A 21,088-nucleotide genomic window follows, 5' to 3' on the forward strand; every position below is an offset into this window, starting at 1 on the left:
TGATTCAAAGTTAGCTCAGCATACTTGACCTCTCTCAGCCTGGATCAAAGACCTTTCTAATTAGGGCCCTTGGAGTATGCCTTCTTGAACTAGCTCTTCTCAAAGGGAGATGTTGATAGATTGTACAGATACAGTGGAAACTCAAACACAGATTAAAGATGTTTCTTAACTCATAGGATCAAGTGAGAGGAACAAATACTAGAAATTATCAATGTGCAAGATTTATAGTCCAATTTCTCCCCAATTTGCGCCTGCAATAAAGAAACATGTTTGGTTTGTTTCGGATCTTTATTTGAAAACTGAGCAGTGACAAAGAGGACATTAAATACAGTACAGCAGCTGTGACGGCATCATAACGCCGGGAACATGTGAAGAGGCTTCTTCGCACTGATGATCTATGGCAAGTCTTTATGGAACTTTTCTTGTGTATATGCATGTTCCAACTCGGGTCAAGCAATCTTCAAAGGGGCCGACAGTTCTAGAGGAAAATGAGAAAGTCATGACTAAAAAGATCTACACAGCTCTTGAACCAAAATACATTTCCAAAGTTCACAGTAACTACAGATCTCAGCAGAACAGTAAGAATATACAAGAATAACTGGTCTGCTTGAGGCTGATCTTGATATCTGCTAGTAAAAGGAGATCTTTGTCTTTAGTGACAGCCTGGATACTACCATCATTTGCTACTCTGGAATATCACAGCTTAGTTCATTAAAATGAATAAGATTGGTGCAAGAATTGGCCGACCACTGTAACGTATAGCATAGACATGAACATTGGTTACACGTAACCCTATCAGGGTACACCAGATGGTACACTGCAAACCACTTACATGAACTTACACTGTGCACATTTTATTTAAGATATTTAATAGAGCGCATTCTTAAATCTAACCGTCTTCTGTTGCAGCAACAGCATCTCAAACATGTAAGATTGCACAAGGAGCTGAAAGGCGTGTAAAGTCCATCGGACGCCGAACCACAGAAAACAGGGTGTACTGGGATGGGAGGGGTGTTAACACACAACTGTGACATCAGAAGCAGCACATAATGTGCACAACACGTTAACATTAAGACGCATTGACGTTACTCCACTTATGCACAGCGTCATGCTCAGAGAGATGAAGTGAGGAATCACACAGTTCCTTGGATGAAGTGCTGTGGCCTAGATTAGAACTCTGGTTTCTGAGGTCCAATGCCAGCCACCTAAGGCAGGCGCACACACAGGATGGAATAGTTATTTGCTGGGAAATAAAAATATCATAGCATCATTAGTTAAATCTGTGCAATTGGGACAGTTTGAAGAGAAAATTGAATTAGTTACGTACTCAGATTTATTCAGAAAGTCAATTATCTTATAAGAAATTGCTGTCTTGAGGGTATTCTATTAATTATATTAATTCTGCATTACAGGGAGGCAGTAAAAGTATTAAGCCAAATCAATTTCTTTGTAACCAATTTATGAGAAACTGGCAGTACTGCACTGAAATAACTAATTAATTCAGTTACTGGTCATACTGAGCAGAGATAACATATAATCATTACCACCATAGAACATTGGAATGTTTTAAAATTGGATAAAAAATGACAAATAATTTAACAAGTAATAGCCAGCACCTTCAGATTGCAACAGACCCAAAGAAAGGAACTGTTCGCAGGAAAAAGTGTGACTTTGAGGGAGAAAATGGCTGAAGTTCATTTCAAGTGCGATTTTAAACCGGAGAGTTCATGTCTTTACACGCAGAAGGGATTACACACAATAAAGAAGGTGTTCTTGTTTTGCATGCACCTGCTTCGAAGAGTAAAATGGTTGTGCCTAATGTATGACTGGATTCGGGTACCATAGGATAGCCAGGCGTTATTACAGGTGCTTTGATGTGCTTAAGTGTTCTTCAAGTGGAGGAATCCAGTGTGTACAATTATTTTAGGTTAGCTCTTCGCCACCTATTTTATCAATTGGGATTGTGTTTTATAAAACACATTATGAATTGACTGGACTCAATCAGCTTTATTTTGGAGCTGTAATGCACACATTGCATATCTTCATTGTTTATGCAGCAGTAGTTCGTAGAAGTGCTGTATAAACTAACACTCCAAATACATGTAAAAACACTTTTCATACATCAATACAGCTCATCTAGAGTGCTTATGACAGGCGATGAATTGAATTTGTCAGAGATCTGCAAGTCCACCCCCATATTTTTATTACTCAAACATCAGGCACCACCCAACCTTAACTAGACTATTTTTGATTTAGTTTTGACCTGTGGATTAGTAAAGCCCTTTGGAAAGAGGTGGCATTAAGGATCTCCCAAAGCAACCTTCCCTTCTAGTGTGGTAGAAAACGCATTCAGCCATCAATCACCTCTTCAATTGTAAGTATGAGAGGCAGATCAAGGGCGCATAAGGAATGACGTCCGAACATTTTCGCAATGTTTTGCAAGTCGAATAAGGACGAGAAGATAGGCGAAGCTGATCCCGAGCAGACTGTAGCAGACCTTCAAGGGCAGGTTCCCCTCAGTAGCAACAGGATCTTGAAAGAAGTCAGGTAGGTGGGAGGAGTGAATGATTAGACACTGCAGGAGTTCAACTGGACAACCTCCATAGAAGCACATGCGATCTCACCCGGTCCATGGCAAGGTGAGTGGAAGCACCCTATCAACCTTCTCTTTGTTCCTGACAATGGCAAACACGTTCTACTGGCACCTTCGGTAGGGGGAAATTAGGAGGCTGATTACACTTATAACATGTCTGGCATCGTTTTTACATGGGCTTGGTACTGTGGATTTTGTCATTTAGTACGGCAGTATTAACAGTCGAACATCAATTTGACTTATTCTTTCAAAGATGAATGATAAACAATTGCGTCTGCCCTGGACGAATCCATATCTGAGACCTCCAAGTTAAGCTCTGAATATGTCAAGTATACCCCACGCGGGTGCTAGTTTACAGCACACTCAAACACGGTGAGCATCACTCCTCGGAGTGCAAAACCTTATCCTCAACTGCCCTCGGGTCCTATTCAAAGGCCTATAGGGGTACTGTAACACCTTGGAGAGGAATGCTCCAAGGCAGGCAATGAGCATGAGCTGCACTACTCAGTCCTTCCTTTGAACCTGGGTTGTAGAAAGACTTTCTGCAAAAAGCCACCCAACAGGGTGAAACTAAGGAATCCACTAGATCGTGGGAATCTAGGAACCAAAAGACGTAGAGTGAAAAAGATCTTGGCCTTGTTGCGGTTTGTTAATGTACGACCAAGGTGGGGTGATTTTTCTGCATAGGTAAAGAGAGGAGGTGGACTTTACATGTTACAGACGTGTCTTGCATTTCATGTTGGACTAGTGCAGTCTCTAAAGGGCGAGGGGCAATCAATCAATCAATCAATGACATTTATAGAGCGCACTACATACCCGTAGGGTCTCAAGGCGCTGGGGGTGGGGGGGGGGGTGCCGCTACTGCTCGAACAGCCAGGTCTTCAGCTTCTTCCTGAAGGAGAGGTGGTCTTGGGTCAGGCGCAGGTCGGTCGGGAGGGAGTTCCAGGTCTTGGCGGCCAGGTAGGAGAAGGACCTTCCTCCTGTAGTCGCTCTTCGGATGCGGGGGACGGCGGCGAGGGCGTGGTTGGCTGATCGGAGGTGGCGTTTGGGAGCGTAGAAGTTGATTCGGCTGTTGAGGTAGCTCGGGCCTTGGGCAAAGTATCTCTTCTTCAGTTCAGTCCTTGCCGCAGTGATTTGGTACCTTCTGCAGTTTGTCCAGCAGCTATTACAGGTCAACAGTGTGCATGAACTTGGTACAGTTACTTTTTTTTATGTTGACCACGTTACAGACCAACAGCACACATATTTGTGTCTCTAAGTTAAGGGAGCCTCATTCTTAGTTTCAGAGTTGGAGAATGCACAGCCGCCACAGCACGCATTTCTGTGGTCAACTTAGATTTTTCTTCTCTGTGCCTTCAGAGTGCATCAAGTAATCTTTACATGCACCCATCCAATGTTCACAGAGGAGCAAAAAGGTCAGAGTTGTCCGATAAGTGACAGCGGAGGACATTACCTGTGGCCTCTAATCATCAATGTACTCGAAGGGCTCTGGAGGCTCCGGCTCTTGCTCCTCCTCCTCAATCTTTGGCCCATGAGCAGCCACCGGCTCCACAAGCTGCTCCTCCTCTTCACTCGTGTCTCGTAGAATGATGATTCCTCCGATAGACAGCTGGAAGACAAGAGAACTCCATTATTTGTTGGACTCACCACTATTTGATCACAGCACAAAAATTACCTTTCGATCGACAGCTGTTGAATTCTCAGGAAGAGTGGTGATAACTTCCAAGCCCCCCCACACATGCTTTTAACCAATGTGTTAATACAAAGCTCGTACAAAGGACAGTGTATCCAAGCACACAACAGGAAAAATGTTGTGCAACAACATGCTTGCCAACTCTTCACAACACAACTGTGGAGATGGGGAGCAAGAACTAGAACTTATTTACAACTAATGTTGTACCCTCACCATTTAAACGTTTTACTTTTACCAGACAGGGGGCTCTACAAAAAAGATAGTAATGCACAGTAAACACCCAAAGCCAGCTTCTTGCTCTCCTTTCACAGATGCTGCCATCTGAGACAGCAACAATGCAGAAAACTGTGATTAGGTGCGCAATCCTGTCTAATAAAATTAACTGCAAATCCTTCAACGAAGGCAAACGCAGTCAAGGTGAGGGTGTGGAGGTAACCGTTTTGGGAAACGGCATCTTGGGAATTTCAGTATAACCCTTTACTTTAGTCAAACTGTAGCTCCACAATTCAGAATACACAAGAGCACAGTGCAATAAAACTCTGAGTGCAATCAGAAATGCTTGTGTGAAGTTTTTGTGCCAAACTGGATATAGGCGACTGTGTTGTGTGATAAGAAACTACGCTCTTCCATTTTAAGGATCTCCACACCAGGTATGGTTCCAGACTACAGCAATGGAAGATGATTTAGCCCCAGTAGACTGGGCTTAAGTCCCTCAATGTATGGCTCTCTCACCAACAAGCTTCTGCTTAGGAACCTTGCTACTTAGAAATAAAATTCCCTGGTACTGTTTTTGGGCCAAAAGTAAGGAAAAGTAATCTACTTGCAGTGGAAGCTTTGAATCACTGGAATCGTTAAGTCAAAGAGTAAGCCGCCCCACCCATATTCAGTATCATGAATCACTTTTACGGCCGATAAATAGTAGGAGTGTCCATATTTAACTTTTCCTTTTTCACAAGGAGATCTTCAAGCAGGATACTCAAGATAGCTATCACCTGGACTATCCTTCAACCACCTGGCTTTAAAGGAGGGCCCTCAAAACGTGGTCATTCTCCTAGTTGGACGGCCCTAAGCTAAAGTTTCTCAGCTCAACACCATGAGCCCACTGGTGATATTTCACATAGTAAATCAAAATACAATTGATAAATATCAAACTGTTGCAATTTGAACACAAGAGGCCAAGGTTTTGGTGATAATGAGTCTTTCAATACCGGTGTGTGCAGCCAAGTCCAGAGCTAGTCTAAATGGCAACAGCCTCATGTGTCGTACATTACGCAAGGTGCTGTGACCTTTTCAAAAGGTTTAAGGAAAACAGGGGAACAAACTACCTGACATAGAGAATATATATCCATTCAGCAGCAGCAGAAGGGGTTTCAACTGTAATTGTATTTGCAGCTCTTCAAACATGGAAGGTGTGGTAAGGACACTAGAAGTTCAGGAATGACCAAGCACTAAGCAAAAAGCAGGCCTGCTTTCCCGAACCTACCAAAGGCTCAAATTGCATGGTTCCTTTAAAGACAAAGTGAAAATCAGACTGGCAATTCATTCCAAGAGTGAAATCATGAGTAGAAATCTCAGGCTGAGTCACAGTAACACCATCAATCAGCACCTCTAGGCTTCACAGCATGTGAACAATCCACCTTTGATGAGGTTACGGCAGCAGCGGGCGGGTTGACTGCTGTCAAGCTCTAGCCAGCAGACCTGCCAGTGCCTCTCAGAGACATCTTCTGTAAGGCGAGCGTCAAGAACAGGCTTGAAGCACCAGCAGGAAGTCAAATCAATGGTCTCCACTGCTACCCCTACTCCGGAATTTACTGCTGCACTCCACGGGCACAGGCCTCAATAGCATGGGCGTTAGGCACCATGGGATTTAAGAGTAAGGATATTCACCATTGCTCCACACCCCCCCTCTGACCCCATATGAAAAAGGGAAGAAAAGAAGACCCAGTGTCCTGCAGGGCTAGAACCGTGGTGCGTCAAACAGTCTCCGCTGTAAATATAGTGAAGGAAGGCCGGCTCTGGGCACTCCCGTGGTGCGTCCTACAGAAAACAGCTTGAAACATCTATCTGAAAACAATAAAAATGAGAAAACTACAAAAATGTAAAAGTTACCTAGAGTGTTTGAGCTAAACAATTTCTAACTAAATTGAGTAATACTGAGGGAGATTTTGCTCAGAAGGTGTAGACATCTGAAAATCCTCCAGCTTAGAATGTAAGCTTTCAAGACTTACAATGTGCAACAATGGAAGAACATTGAACATATACTGGAAATAACCACAAAAAACGAAAACTGAAATACAGTCCCAGACACCAAAGATGTGAACCAAATCCTTCACAAACTAGAATGCGCCAAAATAAATTAGTGTAGCACTTATTGGAAAAGAGCATTTTACAGCCCACTGGAGCACATGGTTTGCCAAATACTGCCTACAGAAAAAGTGTCTAAAAGAAGACCAGATCAAGACCGAAATTTCCGAATGATAACTAGGCATATGAATTCCATTCATATTCAGGGTCTGTAACCAATTAAAAAAAAAAATTTGCCACGAACTGGGTCACCACGGACTGGCGCTGGGCACCCCTGCCCTTACGTAAAGACAGTCAGACTGTAGCAGAGTATCAATATCTCCTAGGGGGGTACCGCAAGGGGTCACTACCCTGGAGGGCAAATGTATGCTGGACGCATGAGCTGATCAAGAGTTTCTTCCTCTTATAAACACTTTACATCCTCCTGTACCATCTAAATATTGCACGCGCCAGCACGTGTCACTTCCCAAAATCCATCCTTCCAAATCCTTCTTCCTCTTTGTGATATAAGCTGCATAATTAGCTCTTCTTTAAGGTCCCAACCCCTTACATATGGATGTGCACAAACAATACACATTACCTGCATTGGTCCAATTAAAAAACTTGACACATGGTCAGAGGAAAGGAGTAGATAGGGAAAACAGCATTCAAAAGCACTGACAAGAAGGCCACTCTCAGAGAAAAGGGAATGATCAAATCTTTGAAATAAGTAAAGATCAACTGAAAGGAGCAATAACAAAGACAATGTATGTCCTTAAAGGACATGCTTGTACATAGGTGTGTAGAGGTGCACTCAGTGCACGATAGCTCATCATTTTAATTAGTCCAGTCTTGTTCCTAAAAACAGTAAGCTAAAAATGGCTTACGTCACATGCCAAAGGGTGAACATGAGGTTGCCTCCCAGGCTGCTATTTTTCAAAAGCCATCTGAGGTCCTTCTCTAAAAAGCAATGACGCGCACAGATCCTTGGAGCCTCCTGCTGGAGCCAGCTCTCTCATGATGCGGTTGAGATGCTAAACTTTACACGGTTAATCAAGGTCCTTGGAACCAGAGCTGAGGGCGGATACGCTTTCTTAATTAAGTCGCTCTTATGACAACTTTAATGATCTTTTAATATAATTAACAGTAAATGGGCTAAATTCAAATTGGGCTCAGACTCAAACTTTCAAGAGGAGGGTCAAGATGAAAGGAAAGCATGTTCAAAAACTACCTTATCTGCGAGATAAACAAAGCAGCCAGCACATCATTGTTTTGAAGTTCTGTATTTCATGCATCAAACTTGGCAAGGAAAAAAAGGAGATAACTCTGGTGTGCTTGAAATTAACTCCAGTTCTTTGTTTTAGGTTTTGCAGTTCACACATCCAGTGTAAGGTCTGGCCTTTCCCACTACAGAATGTCCTTAAATAAGTCTTTGGGAACAATGACCTCGAACACTCAAGAGATTTATGAATCAAGGGGTTAAAAGTCATTACAGAAAAGCTTTTGGTTGTACAGCATCAAAGCCACAAGCAAAACAGCAGCACGATGAAGATGTTGGTATTAAGAAAATGTGAACACAGCCAAGACTAGATATCATTTATTCAAGCTCCGGTTAAACCGTACGGACACCCTGTACTGCTGGCTCAAGATGAATCCCAACCACTGAATGCTTTCACCGGGCAAGCTTCAGATATCTCTCAGAAACAGTCATGATGGGACAAGCATGTCGAAATAGCGTAGCAGACTCACCGTCTTGAAGGGCTGATAGCGGCAGCTCTCTGCGATGCTCAAGACCTTCAGCTGAGCAGGCATCACTCGGGCCGGGTTCTCCAACAGCTGAAAGTTGGGCTCTGGCTCCTTTTTCTTCTCCTTTTCATCCTTTTTCTCAGTCTCATCCTTGAAAAGGTAAAAAAAAATACAGATCCAATAACTGCGTTTTCTTGATGAAATTACTTAAACATTCCAAAGTTACTTATTTGTAGCATGTTTTTTCACACCAGTGACACATGTAGTTGACAATCCCATATTATCAGGAAGATGGTCTACAATAACCCCACCCCTCTTAGCCCTAACCTTAGAAGGTAAAAGAAATCGCCATCCTCCCATATTACACATCTCCTTGAGGCATCAACTGCATAAAGGCATACTGTATTCAGGTATGGCCTTGAAGCTCCGCCCATTTTCCCACCCATCTTTTCAATTGGCCCCTGTCCAATAGCTTTGTCCTGCCTGCTATTGCAGGCAAGACACGCTCTCCCTCAATGCTTATTTTTTCATTTTTCCTGCACTGCACACCTCAGCAAGCATAATGGCAGCCGCACTTTTATTTTCTTATTTGTTGGTCGAACGAGGCCCCATGACTTTCTTTTTTGTTAATTTTTTTTTTTAACATGGCGGCACCTGCGCTTTAGACTTTAACATCTTAACCTAAAGTGCAGGTGCTGCAATAGAAAAAAAAAAGGTTTTTCTATTGCTTTACTTTTGAAGCTAATGTGGCACCCGCGCTTTAGCAGTCTATGTTCAGAGCTAAAGCGCAGGTGCCACAAAGATCTTGCATTTGCGAGAGTTTGAGCTAGTGACATTGTAAATGACAATGCCTTTTATTAATGTGTTTACAAAACCTGCAAGCGATGTTTATGCGCCGTTTGCAGGTTTTTGTAAACACAAATAAAAGGCATCATCATTTACAATGCCAATAGCTCAAACTCTCTGCGATAGCTATTGCATTGCAAATGCTTGTTTGTACGAGAGAGAGAGAGAGAGAAATATCCTGGCGACCACAGACTACTCACAGAGAAGTATCACTTTCTTTTCAACTATTGAACCTTCCCTAGAGGATCAAAGTAGCACGTGGTTAAGAAACAGATCATGAATAATCAAATTTAACTGAAGTGGATTCTGAGTTCGAAGCCACGTATCTGAGCAATGCCACCAAAAGGGGGACACGCCACTAGTCACATAACTATCTCGACAACCTTGAGGAGCAGAACATTTTCTTTGGCTGTTGAAATAAAAGTCTTGCCTCTTGAAAGTGTATCACAGCAAAGTAGGGCTTGGAGGTGCTGGAGGGATTACTCAGGCTGAGGGCCAAGTTAGCCAAATGGAAGTCTATGTTACGCGAGCCAATATCGCTCTAATGGTGTCATGTTTTGAGATTTCCTTCCAATGAGCAGGAGACACACTTGATAATGAAGAGCTGCGTTGAGACTCAGAAGCCTTTTGTTAGTGTCATGTATCATAGAAAGTCGATTTGACATATAAGGGATACCAAGACTATTCTGTGGAAGTGTGGAAGAGGTGTGGCGCGGCGGCCAGGGTGCCTGACTCCGGACCACGGGGTTCATGGTTCGCTCCCCAGCACTGGCGCAGGTCAGCCCAGCACCATGTGACTCTGGGCAATAGCTCGCTTAATCTTCCTGAGGGCCCCCAGCGCCGGCAAAATCACTTCGGAGGTAGCTGTGCGCTTTACAAATTCAAGGTTTATTTATTTAAATAAATCAGCTCCAGGAAAGCTGATCAAGAGTGTCAGAGCCTCTTCTAGCAGAAGTGATTACAGCTACAGAAACCTCTTTCCAGGAGACTTACTTTGAAGCACTTAAACGGATTTAAAAGACTACATTTTATTCCGAAGAGGGTACTTATAATTTCACATGTGGCGACTTTTCCCTTGGTCCAGAAAATCATTCATGAGATTGAATTGAAAAACAGAACATTTGTTTTATAGGTTTCCAAGTTCAGTATCAAGAATCATAGAAAAAAAAAGCTAAAAACCACCCTTGCCTCTGGCTTCCCAATTTGATTAGAGTCTTAAGTGGTCAGTGGTTGCATGGGTTCTGATAAAGCTCTCAGCTGTAGCATGACTGCTGACATGTAGGACTTATGTCTCCAATGTCTCAATGCTGACGTTCTAGTGTGTTTTAGCTTCTGCTGTGAAATGGTCCAGAAACAACTCTTAAACATGCCTGATCCCAATGGCAAAAAAGATATATCTAAAGTTGAGTTTATCTCTGGTAAAATGCGCGTTTCAGAGGAGTTAACTGGAGTCACCTAAAAACTGAAACCTCGTCTTCTAAGAAAAACAACTTGCAACATTTGCACCCACCACTAGCTGGCAAGAGTGTGCACAACATGTGACCTACAATAGTAGTTCTTAACCTATGACTAGCAGGTCCCTGGCGGTACATTTTGTAGTCTTGGAAAGGTCCTTGACTGTTTAGAAAATGATTTTTTTCCCCAGAGTTTTATATATCACAAACTTGACCAGAAGGTATCAGAGCGCTTTACATGAGCACCAGCCTAGTTACACAAGGACACATTCATTTTTGTTAGGCACGGGGAGATGAAGTGATTTGCTCAGAATCACAGGATGTGGAGTGTCCCTGCGGAGACTCAAACCTGGTTCCCTAGCTTCGAGGTTGACTGCCCTAGCCATAAGGGCATATCTTTCCCCCCAAAGTTAAATATTAGCAGATTAATTACATACACAAAGTAAACTTGAAAAATGTAAAACACTGTCTAAATGCGGAGGAATCTAAAATGAGAGGCTGCACATTAAGTTGGCACTGTTAGCTTGATTAGTGAGAACTTCACACATACACCAAACCATAGTAAGGACGACTTGTCGTCTCAATTGAAGTTCTAGTACACGCTAACAAAAAGATCAGATGCATTTGGAGCAAAAAAGAAAAAGTAATATGTTAGAGTATACCATATTGCTTTGCCTTTTCTAAATAAAAATATGAAAATCTCCAACCTTCCCATTAAAATTACAATTGAGATTTTTGCATTTAAAAAAAAAAAAGATTCATAATATGTTTATTTGTTTGATGTCTACTTGTTTCTGTATTTTTTAATATTTGGGGTTCAAATCATTACAATTGCTTAGGCCAGGATCCCCAGCTCCCAAACGTGAAACAGTGGGAATCTACAGATGTGAAAAAGTTAAGAATCACAGCAGTACATGCATCTTTAACTAGTATGTCACAATACCCCAACCCTTATGTAGAGCTTCTTGTTTCATAAATACATTATCTTACTATTTGTATTAAGAACTGATCCTACAACATTCATAAATATGCATTTATGAGCCACAAAGAGAAACAAGATCACTGGCATTTGTCACAAATGCCTTTTAGGAAGGGGTTTGTTAAAGCAATGGGCATCTTAGTCATTAGGAGTCCTGCTCTTGTGTGTTTTGTTACATGGGGCACCAAAGAAGGGAAAGAATATCTGAATCTGGAACTGCTGCTCTTGGTGATGCACACAATGCATAGTTAATAAAATAGAAGACTTCACTGTGTGTGGGAAGGAATAATGGAGTATTGCCCACAGTACTGCAAAGTGAATGAACTACTGAAACTTATGGTATAATCAAAGATCTTCAATAAAATATGGTGAATTCAAAACATGCAGATTTTTGCAAGAGAAATATTATAAGTGGGAGCTGAGAGGCTTTAGAGTGTGGACTGTGAGAGAATACAGGCTGAAGTAACTAACCAAAGGCCACCCTTTAAGTTATGTTGATAACTAATAGATCTTACGTCAGTGGTACAGCTATATAGGGGAAGTGTCCCGCCACCCTGCCCTACTGTCCTTGCTGGCTTGCCCTAACATCCTCTTGAAAAGAAAGACCTTGAGAGACATTCTTCCTTTTCTGAGCAGCAATTGCATTTGATGGCAGGGTGTAAAGCTTGAGCAAAGTGGCCAGTGGAATGAACCCAATTAAAGTTATTGTTCAGTTATGGTGCAGGAGCAATAGAACATTGACCCGGTATTTGTAAAGCGCAAACTAATCATCCCTAAGGGTCTCAAGGCGCTGCGGGCAGTCGAGGAGATTAAGGGAGCTATTGCCCAGAGTCACATGGTGCTGGGCTGCTTTATTGCATTATGTGAATTAACCTAATGTTACAGTGCAAGAAGTGTTTAACAACAAGGGGTGGTGATGGACAGAGTTTCTGAATTAAGCAGAATACTCTCACCCAGTCAAGAGATCAGGGCTAGATCCAACACCGTTTTTTAGCTCACTGCACCATCCCAGCTCAGAACCTGGCTATATGCAAATTAGTCTGTTCCTGTCCCAGTGCATGATGGGAACAGGGCAAACCAAACTACCAAGCCAATTCTTATACTGGGAAGGAAACAAGCTTCCGGGGACCGGTTTCTGTCATTTCAGCCGTCGTCGGCCCGGCTTGCTTGAATCCTGATGGTGCAATGAGCAAGAAGTGGGCAAAGGGTATCTGCACTGAATGGATGCAGGTAACAGCAGAAACGAGAGCAGAACATTTGGACCCACAGAGCTAGAAAGATTTTCAGAAAAAACTAATACCGCAGAAAGGTAAAGGAAAACAAAACAGATTTCATAAAAAGGGAATCTTTTTAGATTGGGCTGGTCATTGTGTGCATGTCTCATTAGACGCCTTTAGCACCACCAGACGAGGAGTGCAATACCTCTCTGACCTCGCTGGGCATGAGCTACTTTTCTTTACCTACACCTGCTTCCACCTGGAGGATTAAATTAAACTATCCTCTCTTTTCACAAGCAGAATCATCCTTTTTTCAACTTCTGACATTAATCTTTGCAACAATCAACAAAGATCTGCTCTTCAAAAACAAGTCTGCTCCCTCCATTTATGGTGCTGTACAGAACAGGGGCATTCCGTGAGACGAAGAGCAAGAGGTTGGCCCTCGACCCATTCTCTACACCCAGGAGAGTGTCTCATACTCACCACTTCCATCTTTTCCTCCTCCTTCTTCTCCTTTTCTTTTTCCTTCTCCTTCTTCTTGGCCTTTGCGGTGATGGACAGCACAGCTGTGGAAACCTAAACACAAGAAAAAGCAGATGAGAACTTTAGTCATCATAGACTTCATTTTATTTCCCCGCAATCTTGTGTGAAATAACCTTAAAGATACAAATACCCAGCTTAGTCCATCAACACTCTAAGCTGAACCTTGACAGGGACTTTATATTTTTTGTGTGTCCAGGTACCAGATCATTCGTCCTCAAAGGTACAGGAGTCGACATTCAGCAACTTGACGCATGCCTCACTCTACATTTGCATTGTATCCAATTATTTTAGGCACTAACTCTGAAAACGCTGCACCCCACCACCACCCCAGCGTCCTGCCGTTAATTAAAATAACCAACCTTTTCCTTCTCTTTCTCCTTTGGGACTTCCAGTGGTGCTGGATAGGCAAAAGTGGACGGTTTGCAGTTGGACTTGTACTGAACCTTCGGCATCTGCAAAATAATGTTATTGGGGTTGTTGTTAAAAAATGTGGGTACAAGGTTAACAGCACACAGCACGTTGTAGTTTAAGACTTTAGGTTCCATATGATATCAGTTTCTTATGGAGTTTGGCGGCACAGTCCATAGTGTAGCCTCCTTTACGCCTGAACCAAAGGCATTAACTAAAAATGAACGATGCACTGGTTCAGGAGACAGTGTCCTCTGGGGCTACTTTGGAGGCCTCTCCCCACCATAGGCTCCAATACCAGCAGAGGATATTTTAGGAAGCAAATTCCAGCACAAGGCATCAGGGATACATGATTTTTCAATGTCATTTCTTGGAAGAAAAGAAGACAAAATACGCAAAATGGAGGATGCAGGTGCTGCAGCAACAAGGAACGCTACCCTTTGCAGTGGGTTTACGTTCTTCCTGTTAATGTCGCTGCACTCAAACTCAGTCTGCGGTTATTCAATCCCAAGTGTAACAACTTGTGAGAGTGCTCTGAACTGTTGCGGAACTATTTGTAATGTGTCCCAGTGTGAGGAGGTGCCAGGGCTGAATAAGCTGCTACCTACATAAAAACTGCGACTCCTCCCTTTCCAAGACAGAGAATTGCAATGGCAACTCCAAAGCGATGGACATCTCCATGCAATGGTGGAAGCAAACGAAAACTGCAATGGACCCAATGAATCATTTAGAGGGCCATTTATGATGCTTGGCTCATTAGACTGTGCTCTGTGGTTTCAGTCCTCACTGCACCTCACACAAGGTGTTCTATTTTGCAGTACACCCAGCACTGTGAAATGACAATGCCAGTCATGCTAACACACATGGAAGTACAGTGCAGACACTGGCAATATTTAAGGGCGTCTGGCCCAAGGTCTCACAATTAAGAGGCCTCTATGACCTTGGAGCATAATTCATTGTGGAGTGAAGTGCTGGACAACATCTCCAGGACAGTGTGGTACACAATTATTTCCAGCCCCCAAAAGTCTAGAATTAGCGGTGTGGGCTGGTACGGGGGCAAAGAGAAATGCAAAAGTATTCCTGGCCATGGTAGTTACAGTGCCGAAGAGTGAAAGTTTCTAGACAAGTGGGAGCAGAAACTGTGCAGAAAGCAGGGAAGAGAATGGATGTTTGGATGATGCTCCTGTCTTTGGGATAAAGGTGAATACAGAGACCCTTGAGCAATGGCGAAGCAACTATGAAGGCATATCTGTTACACGTTAGCTTAAAAAAAAAAAAACAGTGGATGGAAATGTGTTGTGATGCTTAGTGAAATTACAAGAGCAATCATTTACTGCCACCACTTTCTTTGCTGCTGTTTGAGGTTTTTTGTTTTGTTCTTATAATGCAGAAACGCGAATACAAAGAATTTATTTTAAAAAATGGACCTTGATTAGGTCTTTTATCCCTTCCATAAAAGAGACAACTAGGGGTAGGTACCTGCACAGGTTATGATAAAAGGCACAACAACTATTTTTAAATACTGCATTTTACAAAGCAGACATGGAAACGTGAGGGGCACAATACTTTAAACTGGAGGTTGTTGTGCCAGATTGCAGAAGCCCAGGTCATCTCGCAACTGTACCTTCTTAAGAAGGGACAGTCCTGAAGAACACCCAGGACTGATGCTTGGATACCTGGAGGTTCATGCTATAATAAACCCTTGCATAGGTCATTGTACATGTCCATTTTAAATGTACACTTGGCTTTGAGTATTTCAACAGTAAGCTAGCACGTATCCCTCTCTCTGTAGCCATTGCCCTGGTCCTTCTTAACACTTCCCAGTGAAATACAAGTGGGGGCTCCGTCTAACTTTTGGTTAGTTTGTTTATCATCTTATTGGGAAGTTCAGAAAATACTTTACCAGAAAAACACGTATGCTTAAATATTTTCTGAACCCCTAAACTGAATAATAATAGAAACCTGACAAAAATAAGTAGCCTCAACCTGATTTAGCAGAAAAGGGATGCTATTGATTGCTCCTAGAATGAAAAATGACCATGAGCTCACAGACTGCTCTGCAACTTGCATGGCTTTGCTCATCAACCCTACCCAAACATCATGTATATTAGAGTATGAATTTGCGTCTCCTTTACACGTGTCACTGCTGAACTCCCCATCTCAGTACCATGTACCTGGCAACTGTTCCGTGACAAAAGCCTCCTTGTTCATAGACCTGCCCCTCCGGCTGGCCCACTCTAGAATACCCCGGCACTTACCTTGAGATCTTTATTCAGGCCAATGACGCAGGTGGGAGTGAAGGCCAGTGAGAGGAAGTGCGAGAGCGGGAACCAGAACCAGAACTGAGTGAACACCAGGACGCCGACCACTGACGGCATGTGTGTGTGCCCAGTCCGAGACTGCAGGGAGATCGTCACGTTGTGCCCTCCTGTAAAAAAAAAGTGGAAAACATGGTCTTTAAAATAAAAAGAAGAAAACATCTTCAATGTGTTTTTATTCATTGTATTTTAAAAGTTTAGACAAGGTCGTTCAAGCCTCAATAACAGGGTACCTATCGAGGCACAATCCCTTTTCCCTTTCTTAAAGTGAGTGCAGAAACCTCATTGACCCCTCTGGCCAAAGGTCAGACTAGGTTCCCACGACCCATGACAACATCTGGCTTGCCTCTGGTCTAAGCTGGAAGCTGTTGTATGCATTTGATGGATCTTTACGTAAAGATGGGGTAAAATAGTACAGTAATTATACCATAACGAAAAAGATTTAAACCTAAAGATGGGGTAAAAAGTGGGTCTCAAATGTTTTCCCTCATAGTAATACTAAGCAGATAATCATTTAATTGGGCAAAATATGGTAGTAGGACCAAGCAGAAATGACAAACACAAATATAAAAGAATTGGGAAATGAACCTTCCTAAGCCTTAACAGCTGGGTGCTTGAAAAGGTACGTGCGGTACGGCGCACATCCTTCCATTTGTAAGAACGTACAAAGCTCTTGTGTGTGTTGGTGCCTTCTGGGTTAGTGATTTGTAGCACCAACCACAAACACAGCTGTCAAGGGAACTTTAATAACCGAGAATAGTTATCAGATCACACCAGTCCTACTAGTCTGTGGTCCAGCTCTGGTGAGTGTCAAACTGGATTTGGTGGGGGTGTTCCAGAAGCGTAGACTGTATGGCAGCGAGTTCTGTTTTAGATGTTAAACAAAACCAGCCACAGTGAAAAAACAAAGCAAAAAACAACCGGTTTCCATAAATAATAGGTCTGTGAGAAAAAGACAGATTTCTTTATATGGTACAGAATTGGATCGATCATGATTCCGTGCACTGGTGAGATACAGACTCACCTCATGTACTGCGAAGGAAGCATTCCAGAGAAAGTGGTATGATCCACTAAACAGCCAATAGCATGAGGTGAGAGACGTCCTCTGGACAGAGCCAGAGCTGATGCTCAAGAACTGTTAACAACACGCCTTACAGAGAGCTGCGCGGTCAAGCCAGAACTAATTAGCGTAGGCTTATAATGACACTGCCTAAAGATACTTGAAATTTGACAGCTGTGCAATCACATCTTATACGCATTGAATCAATATGGCTGCTAACTTAGCTTTTTCTGCTGAAGACTTATATTCAGCACATTCAAATATCCTGGAATGCACAAGAGGAGGCCAAGGACGGACACAACTGAGCTCCAGAGGTCTAGGCAGCAAGAGCATCTGCCCCAGGCCGGGAATACTAAAATGACATTCACTCTCCGTGAGGACAGATTTCGGATCAACGGAATAAGAGAATAGGAGTAGAGAAAGTTCAAAGACCACTAGATCACTACAGAATCTACCGAGGACCCATTCAACCTAGTTAATTGCACTGAACACGCAAAAAAATTCAAAGACTACCCAAAACCCGGATCTTAGTAAATGTAGGTTTCATCAACCTTGTCAAATATCTGGGCTTTTTGAGCAAGTTTGTAGGTTTCTTTTATTTAGTTAGGACTGTTTAGTTTAAGTGTAGCACGTTAAAATGGTGTCTGGTTCTACTGGATTTTTGGAATGTGGGACGTATTGTATGGACAATAATATTGAAGTTTCAATGACAGCAGGCTCGAAATCGCCGAGCGACAGGGAAGGATTAGATCGCAACGATGCTGCATTGGTACGAAATATTAGCTTCAAAGCTCTTAAACTGTAAGATGTGTTTGCTTTGGCAGGGATGAGACTTGCATTGGCTGCTGGCCCTCTAAATGGAAAGGAGGATTTGTGTGAGATCAAGCACTAATCGAATCATTGCCTTTAATAATAGCAATGCTGAAGTTGAGCTGCTAGACACCGAGTAAATGTCAAGGCTTTGGTACACTGTCAGGGGAGTCTGTGCACCTGCTGGTAAAGCCCGGTTAATAAGACTAGAGAAGGGAGTAGACATCTCATGAGGCAAAGGGGTGGAATTGCAATGCATGACATTTTTGAATCTGCCAAAAATTACTGTGGCACAATCCGCAAATTAGAAAAATTTGAAGGGCTGGGAAAGAATGAAACACAAATTAAGAACTGTCGACAGGTGCAACAATAGAGGAAACTGAGATCATTGCTCGGTCCCCCAGAGAGGAACCGCAAATCCAGAGACCAATTAATGTTACCTTTTCCTTCAGAAACACAGGAAAAGCACCTGCTCTAGAGGAAGATCCATCGACCCTCCAATTGGCAAACTAAAGAAAGGTGGTCATGTAGGCTCTCAAAGCTTACTTTTTCCTACGCTCTTAGTTCATGGAACTGCTACACCAACTACCACATGAAGAATTTTACCTAAAAAACACCCAAATCGCTAGATGAAGGTCTGGAGCTACCCTTTTAAACATAAGGTTATTCCGTCCCAAGCACATGCCAAATTTACATTATTACATAGGACGTTCGAGACCCCGCAACGGCTACACTAACTGAAATTAAGAGAACAAATTGCAGCTCTAATGTAGGTGACCGCCCACACAAGTTATTTTCTTCCTTACTTCTGAAAGTCTTCTGAGCAAGTGTTTTTAATTTCATTAAATAAACTCTCCAAATCAAATCGAATGAGGAGTTCCCATACCTAATTACAGGCCACTTGGCTCCAAATCTCAAATGTGAAGGCGGTCGATACTTATTTAATCTGATACTTAGACACTTGGTGCAACCCATTCTAATTAGTTGGAAAAATATGAACATCTCCTACTATACCCGGAGAGAATGACTTGCATTTGTTACATGGGCTGATAGTTTTTTCTCCAATCTTCATGGAGAGACTCCGAAAGGCCCATTTGGAACAAGCTAGATACGATACCCCCTCTTGAATTTGGAACTTCCATGACCCACCTGGCCAGCCTGCACAAATCAATGAGTGAGCCCCTCACCAACCAACAGCCACATGTTATGATACAAGAAAACAGGGTTTTCGTAAAAAGGAAGTAATGGCGCTCAGCTCATTAACGTTGGTGTGTTGGATATGAGACAATTTGGTATGGTGTTGGGAGGATTGTGTCCCATTGTGTGACCGTACTGGTGTCATTTGCTTAGATATTTTCCTTCAAGATCACTTGTACAGTTTGTTAGCTCAACTTGGAAATTAGCAACGTGGATGCCGGTTTGGAATTATCACCATCATCACGTGCAAGCCACACCATCTGTGGGCTCACTTCGCAGCTACTTGTATTCATTATCGACAGTACTCACTACTCTGATTTTGACTTGTGCCCTACCGGGTTGGAATTATCACCGGTTCAAGGACGTTACTGACCTTGGAATCAGCCATTAAGCCCTGATGAGTCGGAGACCACTGTTTCTCTTACGAAACACGTGTCGGCTGGCTGTTTTGTGTTATGACCAATTAAAGAAATCAAGACATCAACGTTGGATATTGTTCCATTTGCCTTCGAATTACATCTGCGTTGTTTACTTTAATACTGTGTGTGTGCATGGGACTGTTGCAACAGCCACATGTTAACTGGAATACTCTGTATGTGTAGCGCCTGATCACTAGAGATTTACAGAAGCCACACTTCTTGGTCTAAAGAAAAGCATGTACCATCCCTGTCATTCCACTGTGAACTATCCTTTCACCTCATCTTAAACCGTGTTGCTCCAACTTCCTCACTGTATACTATAGCCCCAGCCCTCACTACCGGTGATCAATTACACGCCCCTTATGAGTAAACCAACCGCGTCAACAAACAGTAAGAATGAGAATTGCAACAGCTAAGCCAGGGCTTCTTTTTTTTCTTTCGTTTACTTCCGCTTCCTTTTCAGCGTGCTGAATATTCCTATTAGCCCAAAAAGATAATATCTTGCAGAAGAAATATGTCTAGATAGGCACTCTACTCTTCCTGTTTGTTTTCATGTATTGTTGTTTTGAACTATTCGGATAAATGAAAAAAACAGTCTGAGAAAAATTCACAAAATACTAATAAATCTTAGAAACAACAGTTTTATGGTTTGGTTTCTCCAGTGAGTAAAGAGTTTTTAGTGTGTGGTGGTATTTGTTTAGAAGAACCATAGACCACCGAAGGAGGGCGCCTGAGTAGCAGCTGCCAAGTCACAGAATGGTCACCACTTGACAGAATAAGTGAGTGTTAATCTGATGGAGAGGCGACAGCGTCTGGACCCCTCACAGCAGATGGAGTTGAAGAGGGCAACAGGCAAGTCCATTACCGCCTACAAGGCCTGGTACAGGCAGGATAACAAGATTAACATGCAATCAGCAACTCGACTCCACTGCAGAGCAATTCATAAGCATCCCAACGGGGATTGCTCCTCTGCTTGGCCTTAACGCAACGTAGAGAAGAGGAAGCACTTGCAGGGTGACGTGTGTCTGTAAACTGGGCTGAGAAGACAAACACAGCCTAATGAGGCTCCGTTTGGGTAATAGTAGAGCCGAGGAAATGATGAAGCCCAGCAGGAGCATCCCTGGTCAATGCTCCTCAAGAAAGAAAACGGCATTAACACGTTCTTGACCAGACAAGCAGCGATCCCATGGACATCAGGTCTACGGCGACACGTCAGGAATGGGCTCATTCGGTCTGTGACAAACTCAAAGCAGGCGCTAATGCTGTAAATGAAAAGGAGTCGTGTGCACACGGCACAAACTTGAGGCAAGGTCCACTCACATTGTTGTACACACACCGCAGGTTCAGAGGGTGCTCATAGTAAGTGGGCATTGATGCTTGCAGTAGAACACCAATCAGATTCCCAGAGTCATCCTTATACTCCTGTCACAAGCTGGGAATTTTAAAAGAGTAGACATGACCACTGACAACCGAAGTCAGGCAATGGACAGTTCTCTGAAGGGACCACTTCTATCAAATGAGC

General features: G+C 42.9%; 1 protein-coding gene across 1 annotated transcript in view; it reads right to left on the reverse strand.

Annotated features, from left to right (window-relative positions):
* Nucleotides 1-269: 269 nt before the first annotated feature.
* The window catches only part of PSMD1 (proteasome 26S subunit, non-ATPase 1), a 241,841-nt gene continuing 221,022 nt past the window's right edge, over nt 270-21,088 (reverse strand). Inside the window, exons 20-25 of the mRNA XM_086944562.1 lie at nt 16,021-16,190; nt 13,714-13,806; nt 13,295-13,387; nt 8,319-8,465; nt 4,047-4,202; nt 270-478 (exon numbers count right to left, since the gene is read on the reverse strand). Coding sequence (XP_086800688.1) covers nt 4,056-4,202; nt 8,319-8,465; nt 13,295-13,387; nt 13,714-13,806; nt 16,021-16,190 — 650 coding nt within the window. The 3' untranslated portion in view covers nt 270-478; nt 4,047-4,055. The remainder of the gene's footprint in view (nt 479-4,046; nt 4,203-8,318; nt 8,466-13,294; nt 13,388-13,713; nt 13,807-16,020; nt 16,191-21,088) is intronic.

This window comes from Lissotriton vulgaris, chromosome 11, assembly GCF_964263255.1.
Source record: "Lissotriton vulgaris chromosome 11, aLisVul1.2, whole genome shotgun sequence".
Taxonomy (NCBI): Eukaryota; Metazoa; Chordata; class Amphibia; order Caudata; family Salamandridae; genus Lissotriton; species Lissotriton vulgaris.